At 46.1% G+C, this 12266-nt stretch overlaps 1 protein-coding gene across 1 annotated transcript in view; it reads left to right on the forward strand.

Moving 5' to 3' along the window:
* LOC106570851 (protein unc-13 homolog B) overlaps positions 1 to 8764 on the forward strand; it is a 79296-nt gene extending 70532 nt beyond the window's left edge. The window contains exons 27-28 of the mRNA XM_045695361.2: positions 1533 to 1692; positions 3536 to 8764. Of these exons, the coding sequence (XP_045551317.2) occupies positions 1533 to 1692; positions 3536 to 3818 (443 nt within the window). The 3' untranslated portion in view covers positions 3819 to 8764. The remainder of the gene's footprint in view (positions 1 to 1532; positions 1693 to 3535) is intronic.
* The last annotated feature ends 3502 nt before the right edge of the window (positions 8765 to 12266 follow it).

Here is a 12266-nt window from a genome sequence, read left to right on the forward strand (position 1 = left end):
CTCTCATCTTTCCATCTCATCTCTCAATCTCTCATCTTTCCATCTCATCTCTCCATCGCTCATCTTTCCATCTCATCTCTCATCTTTCCATCTCATCTTTCAATCTCTCATCTCTCCATCTTTTCATCTCATCTCTCCATCTCTCAATCTCTCATCTTTCCGTCTCTCATCTTTCCATCTCTCATCTTTCCATCTCTCTGTTTCTCATCTTTCCATCTCATCTCTCCATCTCTCATCTTTCCATCTCATCTCTCAATCTCTCATCTTTTCATCTCATCTTTTCATCTCATCTCTCCATCTCTCATCTTTCCATCTCATCTTTCCATCTCATCTCTCCATCTCTCATCTTTCCATCTCTCATCTCTCCATCTCATCTTTCCATATCATCCCTCCATCGCTCATCTTGCCATCTCTCCAACTCATATCTTTCCATCTCTCCATCTCTCACCTTTCCATCTCATGTCTCCATCTCATCTCTCCACCTCTCATCTCTCTGTTTCTCATCTTTCCATCTCCTCTCTTCATCTTTTCATCTTTCATCTCATCTCTCCATCTCTCATCTTTTCATCTCATCTCTCCATCTCTCATCTTTCCATCTCATCTTTCCATCTCATCTCTCCATCTCTCATCTTTCCATCTCTCATCTCTCCATCTCATCTTTCCATATCATCCCTCCATCGCTCATCTTGCCATCTCTCCAACTCATATCTTTCCATCTCTCCATCTCTCACCTTTCCATCTCATGTCTCCATCTCATCTCTCCACCTCTCATCTCTCTGTTTCTCATCTTTCCATCTCCTCTCTTCATCTTTCATCTCATCTCTCCATCTCTCATCTTTCATCTTCTCTCCATCTCTCATCTTTCCATCTCTCATCTCTCCATCTCTTATCTCTCCATCTCTCATATTTCTATTTGTCATCTCTCCATCTCTCATATTTCTATCTCTCATCTTTCAATCTCATCTCTCCATCTCATCTTTTCATCTCATATCTTTCCATCTCATCTCTCCATCTCTCATCTTTCCATCTCATCTCTCCATCTCTCATCTTTCCATCTCCATCTCTGATCTCTCATCTATCCATCTCTCATCTTTCTGTCTCTCATCTTTTTATCTCTCATCTTTTCATCTCTCATCTTTCATCTTTTCATCTAATCTCTCCATCTCTTATCTTTCTATCTCTCATCTCTCCATCTTTCCATCTCATCTCTCATCTCTCAATCTCTCATCTTTCCATCTCATCTCAACATCTCTCCATCTCGCATCTTTCCATCTCATCTCTCAATATCTCATCTTTCCATCTCTCATATTTCAATCATCTCTCATCTTTCCATCTCTCCATCTCTCATCTTTCCATCTCTAATCTTTCCATCATCTCTTATCTTTCGATCCCTCATATTTCCATCTCTCATCTTTCCGTCTCCTTCCTTCTACTGCTCTCACACGATTGCTTTAATTTCTCACCAGTTGTTCCCTTGCTCTTTCTCTCACTCTCTCCTCTCTCTCCCTCCCTGTCTCTCTCTCCCCCTACAGTGATAGCGGTGAATGACATGAAGTGGCAGACATCAGGGATGTTCCGTCCCTTCGTGGAGGTCAATATGATTGGTCCGCTCCTTGCAGCCCAGAAGAGGAAGTTCACTACCAAGTCAAAGAACAACAGCTGGACAGCCAAGTACAATGAGGGCTTCCAATTGTGAGTTCTTAACCCACTGAGCTTCCACCCAACACCTGTAGGTCGCCCTTCACTTTAACTCCACTTTCATGTGTTCACCACCCTGACAACTATTTTCGGCTGGCGCTCCGGCAGCGCAAGTGCCAAAACTCGAGGGTTTGGCTTGTGAGATTACTTTTAAATAAATATTAATCACCAAAGCTTTATTAAAAGGTGAAGTACAACAACCATCCATTCTCCACTGTTAGATTTAGATCCTACTGTAAACAACCATCCATTCTCCACTGTTAGATTTATATCCTATTGTACAACAACCATCCATTCTCCACTGTTAGATTTAGATCCTACTGTACAACAACCAGCCATTCTCCACTGTTAGATTTAGACCCTACTGTACAACAACCATCCATTCTCCACTGTTGGATTTACACTAATGTACAACAACCATCCATCCATTCTCCACCGTTAGATTTAGATCCTACTGTACAACAACCATCCATTCTCCACTGTTAGATTTAGATCCTACTGTACAACAACCATCCATTCTCCACTGTTAGATTTACAGTAATGTACAACAGCCATCCATCCATTCTCCACTGTTAGATTTATACCTTACTGTACAACAACCATCCATTCTCCACTGTTAGATTTAGATCCTACTGTACAACAACCATCCATTCTCCACTGCTAGATTTACAGTAATGTGCAACAACCATCCATTCTCCACTGTTAGATTTACAGTAATGTACAACAACCATCCATTCTCCACTGTTAGATTTACAGTAATGTACAACAACCAGCCATTCTCCACTGTTGGATTTACAGTAATGTACAACAACCATCCATTCTCCACTGTTGGATTTACAGTAATGTACAACAACCATCCATTCTCCACTGCTAGATTTACAGTAATGTGCAACAACCATCCATTCTCCACTGTTAGATTTACAGTAATGTACAACAACCATCCATTCTCCACTGTTAGATGTACAGTACTGTACAACAACCATCCATTCTCCACTGTTAGATTTACAGTAATGTACAACAACCATCCATTCTCCACTGTTGGATTTACAGTAATGTACAACAACCACCCATACATTCTCCACTGTTAGATTTACAGTAATGTACAACAACCATCCATTCTCCACTGCTAGATTTACAGTAATGTGCAACAACCATCCATTCTCCACTGTTAGATTTACAGTAATGTACAACAACCATCCATTCTCCACTGTTAGATTTACAGTAATGTACAACAACCATCCATTCTCCACTGTTGGATTTACAGTAATGTACAACAACCATCCATTCTCCACTGTTGGATTTACAGTAATGTACAACAACCATTCATTCTCCACTGCTAGATTTACAGTAATGTGCAACAACCATCCATTCTCCACTGTTAGATTTACAGTAATGTACAACAACCATCCATTCTCCACTGTTAGATGTACAGTACTGTACAACAACCATCCATTCTCCACTGTTGGATTTACAGTAATGTACAACAACCACCCATACATTCTCCACTGTTAGATTTACAGTAATGTACAACAACCATCCATTCTCCACTGTTAGATTTACAGTAATGTACAACAACCATCCATTCTCCACTGTTAGATTTACAGTAATGTGCAACAACCATCCATTCTCCACTGTTGGATTTACAGTAATGTACAACAACCATCCATACATTCTCCACTGTTAGATTTACAGTAATGTACAACAACCATCCATTCTCCACTGTTAGATTTACAGTAATGTGAACAGATTTAAAGTTAGGATTCCACCGTTAGTCTGTAGTGTACACTATACAACAATGTTGAACCACTTCTACCTTTTCGCTCTATCCCTCCAACAGCATCCTGGGTAAGGAGTCTCCAGACTGCTATGAGCTGCAGGTGACGGTGAAGGACTACTGTTTCGGCCGGGCCGACCGTGTTGTGGGCGTGGCCGTGGTCCAGCTCCGAGATGTGGCTGACAGGAAGTCGTGCGTGTGCTGGTGCCCGCTGGGCGGAATCATCCAGAAGGACGAGACGGGCGTAACGGTGATGCGTATCTTGTCTCAGCGTGCGGCCGACGAGGTGGCCAAGGACTTTGTCAAACTGAAGGCCGAGACACGTCCTGTAGAGGAGGGGAGATGATGTGGAGAGAGGATAGGGAGAGGAGAGGAGATGATAGGGAGAGGAGGGGAGATGATGTGGAGAGAGGAGAAAAGAGGTGGAGAGAGGATAGGTAGAGGAGGGGAGGTGGCGAGAGGATAGGGAGAGGAGAGGAGAGGGGAGGAGGGGAGGTGGAGCGAGGAGAGGGGAGGAGAGAGGATAGGGAGAGTGGAGGAGAGAGGATAGGGAGAGGGGAGGATAGGGAGAGGAGAGAAGGAGGGGAGGTGGAGAGAGGATAGGTAGAGGAGAGCCTATCACAAGATGGAGTTGAAAGAGGAGACACGCTCCGTGGAAGAGAGGGAGATGAACATCAGGATAGAAGTTAATAAATGTTATGTTTCCTGGTCCTCTGGGCCAATGAGAGGGCCTGGAGCAGGCACATGACTGATGAGGGACCAATCAGAGACTTTCACTGTATGCATCAAAGTAGTGGAGTGTGACACAACACCACATACCTTCACTGTTGCATTCATATCACACACACACACACACAGACACACACACAGACGCACACACACACACACACACACACACACGTGAATGAATGTCTGCTTACTGTACCAGGGGCTATATCAGAACAACCCTTACAGGTACATCCTCTAATTTTATATATTACTAGCATGAGACTGATACGCATAGCCCAACACCCATCACCCTAACCTGTGATGAAAACACATGAGACTGATACGCATAGCCCAACACCCATCACCCTAACCTGTGATGAAAACACATGAGACTGATACGCATAGCCCAACACCCATCACCCTAACCTGTGATGAAAACACATGAGACTGATACGCATAGCCCAACACCCATCACCCTAAACTGTGATGAAAACACATGAGACTGATACGCATAGCCCAACACCCATCACCCTAACCTGTGATGAAAACACATGAGACTGATACGCATAGCCCAACACCCATCACCCTAACCTGTGATGAAAACACATGAGACTGATACGCATAGCCCAACACCCATCACCCTAACCTGTGATGAAAACACTTGTGGATGGATCTGACCTGACCTGTCTCCAGGGTCGCTACAGGACCATCCCTGTGGTTTACATAGCCTTAAAATCACAGCGCTAACCCTCATCCCTCCTCAGACCATCACAAACACAGGGATATGTACCTGAACTGGGAAGAAAATGGCTGCCTATTGGCCCTGGTTAAAATGATTTCACTGTATAGTGATAGATGAACACACGCAGACAATAAAAACAGGTGAGGTTTGTGAGGTGCTAGAGTTACAGAGTTAGTTAGTTGACAGGGTGTAGTACAGACTAGGGTGAGGTACTAGAGTTAGTTAGTTGACAGGGTGTAGTACAGACTAGGGTGAGGTACTAGAGTTAGTTAGTTGACAGGGTGTAGTACAGACTAGGGTGAGGTACTAGAGTTAGTTAGTTGACAGGGTGTAGTATAGACTAGGGTGAGGTACTAGAGTTAGCTAGTTGACAGGGTGTAATACAGACTAGGGTGAGGTACTAGAGTTAGTTGACAGGGTGTAGTACAGACTAGGGTGAGGTACTAGAGTTAGTTAGTTGACAGGGTGTAGTACAGACTAGGGTGAGGTACTAGAGTTAGTTAGTTGACAGGGTGTAGTACAGACTAGGGTGAGGTACTAGAGTTAGTTAGTTGACAGGGTGTAGTACAGACTAGGGTGAGGTACTAGAGTTAGTTAGTTGACAGGGTGTAGTACAGACTAGGGTGAGGTACTAGAGTTAGTTAGTTGACAGGGTGTAGTATAGACTAGGGTGAGGTACTAGAGTTAGTTAGTTGACAGGGTGTAGTACAGACTAGGGTGAGGTACTAGAGTTAGTTAGTTGACAGGGTGTAGTACAGACTAGGGTGAGGTACTAGAGTTAGTTAGTTGACAGGGTGTAGTACAGACTAGGGTGAGGTACTAGAGTTAGTTAGTTGACAGGGTGTAGTACAGACTAGGGTGAGGTACTAGAGTTAGTTGACAGGGTGTAGTACAGACTAGGGTGAGGTACTAGAGTTAGTTAGTTGACAGGGTGTAGTACAGACTAGGGTGAGGTACTAGAGTTAGTTAGTTGACAGGGTGTAGTACAGACTAGGGTGAGGTACTAGAGTTAGTTAGTTGACAGGGTGTAGTACAGACTAGGGTGAGGTACTAGAGTTAGTTAGTTGACAGGGTGTAGTACAGACTAGGGTGAGGTACTAGAGTTAGTTAGTTGACAGGGTGTAGTACAGACTAGGGTGAGGTACTAGAGTTAGTTAGTTGACAGGGTGTAATACAGACTAGGGTGAGGTACTAGAGTTAGTTGACAGGGTGTAGTACAGACTAGGGTGAGGTACTAGAGTTAGTTGACAGGGTGTAGTACAGACTAGGGTGAGGTACTAGAGTTAGTTGACAGGGTGTAGTACAGACTAGGGTGACGTACTAGAGTTAGTTGACAGGGTGTAATACAGACTAGGGTGAGGTACTAGAGTTAGTTGACAGGGTGTAGTACAGACTAGGGTGAGGTACTAGAGTTAGTTGACAGGGTGTAGTACAGACTAGGGTGAGGTACTAGAGTTAGTTAGTTGACAGGGTGTAGTACAGACTAGGGTGAGGTACTAGAGTTAGTTAGTTGACAGGGTGTAGTACAGACTAGGGTGAGGTACTAGACTTAGTTAGTTGACAGGGTGTAGTACAGACTAGGGTGAGGTACTAGAGTTAGTTGACAGGGTGTAGTACAGACTAGGGTGAGGTACTAGAGTTAGTTAGTTGACAGGGTGTAATACAGACTAGGGTGAGGTACTAGAGTTAGTTAGTTGACAGGGTGTAATACAGACTAGGGTGACGTACTAGAGTTAGTTGACAGGGTGTAGTACAGACTAGGGTGACGTACTAGAGTTAGTTGACAGGGTGTAGTACAGACTAGGGTGACGTACTAGAGTTAGTTGACAGGGTGTAGTACAGACTAGGGTGACGTACTAGAGTTAGTTGACAGGGTGTAGTACAGACTAGGGTGACGTACTAGAGTTAGTTAGTTGACAGGGTGTAATGCAGACTAGGGTGAGGTACTAGAGTTAGTTAGTTGACATTGTGTTGTACAGACTAGGGTGAGGTACTAGAGTTAGTTAGTTGACAGGGTGTAATACAGACTAGTGTGAGGTACTAGAGTTAGTTGACAGGGTGTAGTACAGACTAGGGTGAGGTACTAGAGTTAGTTAGTTGACAGGGTGTAATACAGACTAGGGTGAGGTACTAGAGTTAGTTAGTTGACATTGTGTAGTACAGACTAGGGTGAGGTACTAGAGTTAGTTAGTTGACAGGGTGTAATACAGACTAGGGTGAGGTACTAGAGTTAGTTGACAGGGTGTAGTACAGACTAGGGTGAGGTACTAGAGTTAGTTAGTTGACAGGGTGTAATACAGACTAGGGTGAGGTACTAGAGTTAGTTGACAGGGTGTAATACAGACTAGGGTGAGGTACTAGAGTTAGTTAGTTGACATTGTGTAGTACAGACTAGGGTGAGGTACTAGAGTTAGTTAGTTGACAGGGTGTAGTACAGACTAGGGTGAGGTACTAGAGTTAGTTAGTTGACAGGGTGTAGTACAGACTAGGGTGAGGTACTAGAGTTAGTTGACAGGGTGTAGTACAGACTAGGGTGAGGTACTAGAGTTAGTTAGTTGACATTGTGTAGTACAGACTAGGGTGAGGTACTAGAGTTAGTTAGTTGACAGGGTGTAATACAGACTAGGGTGAGGTACTAGAGTTAGTTGACAGGGTGTAGTACAGACTTGGGTGTGGGGTGTTTTACTGTCAGATGGCTGTGTGAACAGAACAGAGCTGTGTGGGCTTAATGGTTACGGCATCGGCCCTCTCCACTTCAGCCTGAGGGACTGTGTGCTCCTATACAGTACACTATACTCATGACATAACCTTTAACCTCCTCTCTAGATTTTATATTTATTCATGTATTTATTTTGCCAACTTAAGTTTCTCTTTTCAACTGTTACTGCAGATACTGTTTGCCTGTACGTCTACATGGAATGGAAATAGCCAAACATTGACTAGTTTGTTTTTTATTGTTGTTGTTGGGGGGGGGGGGGGGCAGTCATTTAGACCTTTTTTATAAATCTCATGTCCAGTCTTGTCCAATCTTGATGAACAAATGTTAGAGCATGTTAACTACCAGGTAATGTTTAGAAGCGTCTGTCTCACCCCTAGCATTACCACAAACACACGGGTGTTATAATGATCATGTCATACTCGACTTCTGTCGGCTGTCAATCATCCTCTTACTGAGACCTGACTCTCATGTTAGCCCCGCCCAAAAGTTCCACCATTGCTCTCATTGGTGGAGTTTGTTTTGCATGGCCCCGGTGCCTTGTGTGGGTGGAGATTTCACTTAAGGACCAATGGAATGGTCTAAAATGAACAAACCCGGGTCACCGGACCATGCAAAATTAACTCGACCAGTCATTGGGCGTTCTGTGAATGTCACAAATATTACCTGCCTGCCATTGGCTGGAAGAGAAAATTGAAAGGTGGGCCATCCAATAATATCACATAGATGGAGAAGGGGGTGGATGGAGTATGCACCACGTGCCAAGTAATGCAGTGTTCACTTTCTAGATTTCTTGATTTGTTCCTGTCTTTCATTTTGTTTCTTTTTTTGTTTTGTTTTGTTTTTTTGACAAGTGAACTCTGACACTCAAACTGTTTTAATCTTACTGTAAGTTAGAAAACCACCACAGCAGTTTGTAAAGAAAATCCTAACACCAGAGCATGTATTTACAGTATACAATCAAACTAAGCTAGACCTTGAGTTGTGCATTTTTATGTATGTACTGTCAAATATGAAAAGATTAATATACGTAAAGTATGTATCATTAATATTATAATGCTGCGAAAATGTTGAAAATACTTGTACAAATATTAGAATTTTGTATATAAAATATTAATGAATAATCTCTTTGGCTTTTGGAGTGTTATTGACTTAGATGAGACTAGATGGGATGAGACTAGATGGAGATTTGAAAGAGTTTGACATGTTTTTGTACATTGCATTCCATTGGTTATCAAACACCACGTACAGCTGTGTTTATTTTACCACACAGTGCTCCCCCCTCTCCCCTCCTCCCCCTCTCCCCCTCCTCCCCTCCTCCCCCTCTCCCCTCCGGTATTACTCATTGTCTCTCTCTCTCAGTATGATAGCATTCTGTGTACATCACGATTCATTTCCTGTTGTACACAGAATGCTATCATACTGAGAGAGAGAGAGACAATGAGTAATACCGGAGGGGAGAGGGGGAGGAGGGGAGGAGGGGGAGAGGGGGAGGAGGGGAGAGGTATTACTCATTGTCTCTCTCTCTCTCAGTATGATAGCATTCTGTGTACATCACGATTCATTTCCTGTTGTACAGACTGAGCTGATCATTAATAGAAGAGAGCAGCACTGGACTGGAGCTTCCTCCTCTCCCCCTCTCCCCCTCTCCTCCTCTCATACTCTCCCCCTCTCCCCCTCTCCTCCTCTCCTCCTCTCATACTCTCCCCCTCTCCTCCTCTCATACTCTCCCCCTCTCCTCCTCTCCCCCTCTCCTCCTCTCATCTTCTCCCCCTCTCCCCCTCTCCTCCTCTCCCCCTCTCCTCCTCTCCTCCTCTAATACTCTCCTCCTCTCCTCCTCTCATACTCTCCTCCTCTCCCCCTCTCCTCCTCTCATACTCTCCTCCTCTCCTCCTATCATACTCTCCTCCTATCATACTCTCCTCCTCTCCCTCTCTCATACTCTCCTCCTCTCCCTCTCTCATACTCTCCTCCTCTCCCCCTCTCATACTCTCCTCCCTCTCATACTCTCCTCCTCTCCCCCTCTCATACTCTCCTCCTCTCCTACTCTTCTCCTCTCCCTGTCATACTCTCCCCCTCTCCTTTTCTCCCCCTCATACTCTCCTCCTCTCCCTCTCTCATACTCTCCTCCTCTCCCCCTCTCATACTCTCCTCCCACTTATACTCTCCTCCTCTCCCCTCTCATACTGTCCTTCTCTCCTCCCTCTCCTACTCTTCTCCTCTCCCTGTCATACTCTCCCCCTCTCCTTTTCTCCCCTCATACTCTCCTCCTCTCCCTCTCTCATACTCTCCTCCTCTCCCCCTCTCATACTCTCCTCCTCTCCCCCTCTCCTCCTCTCCCCCTCTCATACTCTCATACTCTCCCCCTCTCATACTCTCATACTCTCCTCCTCTCCTCCTCTCCTCCTCTCCCCCTCTCCTCCTCTCCTCCTCTCCCCTCTCTCCTCCTCTTCCCCTCTCATACTCTCCTCCTCTCCCCCTCTCCTCCTCTCATACTCTCCTTATCTCCCCCTCTCATACGCTCCTCCTCTCCCCCTATCCTCCTCTCCTCTTCTCATACTCTCCTTCTCTCCCCCCTGCTCCTCTCCTCCTCTCCTCACTCTCATACTCTCCTCCTCTCATACTCTCCCCCTCTCATACTCTCCCCCTCTCCTCCTCTCATACTCTTCTCCTCTCCCTGTCATACTCTCCCCCTCTCCTCCTCTCCCCCTCTCATACTCTCCCCCTCTCATACTCTCCCCCTCTCCTCCTCTCATACTCTTCTCCGCTCCCTGTCATACTCTCCCCCTCTCCTCCTCTCCCCCTCTCATACTCTGCTCCTCTCAGCCTCTCCCCCTCTCCTCCTCACCTCCTCTCATACTCTCCCCCTTTCATACTCTCCCCCTCTCATACTCTCCCCCTCTCCTACTCTCCCCCTCTCATACTCTCCTCCTCTCATACTCTTCTCCTCTCCCTGTCATACTCTCCCCCTCTCCTCCTCTCCCCCTCTCCTCCTCTCCCCCTCTCATACTCTCCTCCTCTCCCCCTCTCATACTCTCATACTCTCCTCCTCTCATACTCTCTCCCTCTCATACTCTCCTCCTCGCCCTCTCTCATATTCTCCTCCCTTTCATACTCTCTCCCTCTCATACTCTCCCCTCTCATATTCTCCTCCCTTTCATACTCTCCTTCTCTCCTCTACCAGACCATCCTAGAGACCAGAGTATCTCTGTCCTCCTCTCTACCAGACTATAACATTACTACAGACCAGAGTATCTCTGTCCTCCTCTCTACCAGACTATAACATTACTACAGACCAGAGTATCTCTGTCCTCCTCTCTACCAGACTATAACATTACTACAGACCAGAGTATCTCTCTCTCCTCCTCTCTACCAGACTATAACATTACTACAGACCAGAGTATCTCTGTCCTCCTCTCTACCAGACTATAACATTACTACAGACCAGAGTATCTCTCTCTCCTCCTCTCTACCAGACTATAACATTACTACAGACCAGAGTATCTCTGTCCTCCTCTCTACCAGACTATAACATTACTACAGACCAGAGTATCTCTGTCCTCCTCTCTACCAGACTATAACATTACTACAGACCAGAGGATCCAGTGGGTCCACCATCTGATCTCTACTGGATCACGTTGGATGGATGGCTATAGAGACAGGGGATCTGCCATATGTGTGGTCTGACAGCGGTAAGGGCATCTGGCTGAGGTAAGGGCATCTGGCTGAGGTAAGGGCATCTGGGTGAGGTAAGGGCATCTGGCTGAGGTAAGGGCATCTGGCTGAGGTAAGGGCATCTGGCAGAGGTAAGGGCATATGGCTGAGGTAAGGGCATCTGGCTGAGGTAAGGGCATCTGGCTGAGGTAAGGGCATCTGGCTGAGGTAAGGGCATCTGGCTGAGGTAAGGGCATCTGGCAGAGGTAAGGGCATCTGACAGAGGTAAGGGCATCTGGCAGAGGTAAGGGCATCTGGCTGAGGTAAGGGCATCTGGCTGAGGTAAGGGCATCTGGCAGAGGTAAGGGCATCTGGGTGAGGTAAGGGCATCTGGCTGAGGTAAGGGCATCTGGCTGAGGTAAGGGCATCTGGCAGAGGTAAGGGCATCTGGGTGAGGTAAGGGCATCTGGGTGAGGTAAGGGCATCTGGCTGAGGTAAGGGCATCTGGCAGAGGTAAGGGCATCTGGGTGAGGTAAGGGCATCTGGGTGAGGTAAGGGCATCTGGCTGAGGTAAGGGCGTCTGGCTGAGGTAAGGGCGTCTGGCAGAGGTAAGGGCATCTGGGTGAGGTAAGGGCATCTGGCTGAGGTAAGGGCATCTGGCTGAGGTAAGGGCATCTGGCAGAGGTAAGGGCATCTGGGTGAGGTAAGGGCATCTGGCTGAGGTAAGGGCATCTGGCTGAGGTAAGGGCATCTGGGTGAGGTAAGGGCATCTGGGTGAGGTAAGGGCATCTGGCAGAGGTAAGGGCATCTGGGTGAGGTAAGGGCATCTGGCTGAGGTATCACACACTGTAGGTATTTGTCAGAAGTTTCTCACACACAGTACGTGTCTCGAAATAGTACAAACCGTAACCATGCACACCTTTATACTGATACGTACACACACTGACAGTTAGGTGAGAGTGTTATAGAGTCGG

The sequence above is a fragment of the Salmo salar genome, chromosome 15 (genome assembly GCF_965601325.2).
Source record: "Salmo salar chromosome 15, fSalSal1, whole genome shotgun sequence".
Taxonomy (NCBI): Eukaryota; Metazoa; Chordata; class Actinopteri; order Salmoniformes; family Salmonidae; genus Salmo; species Salmo salar.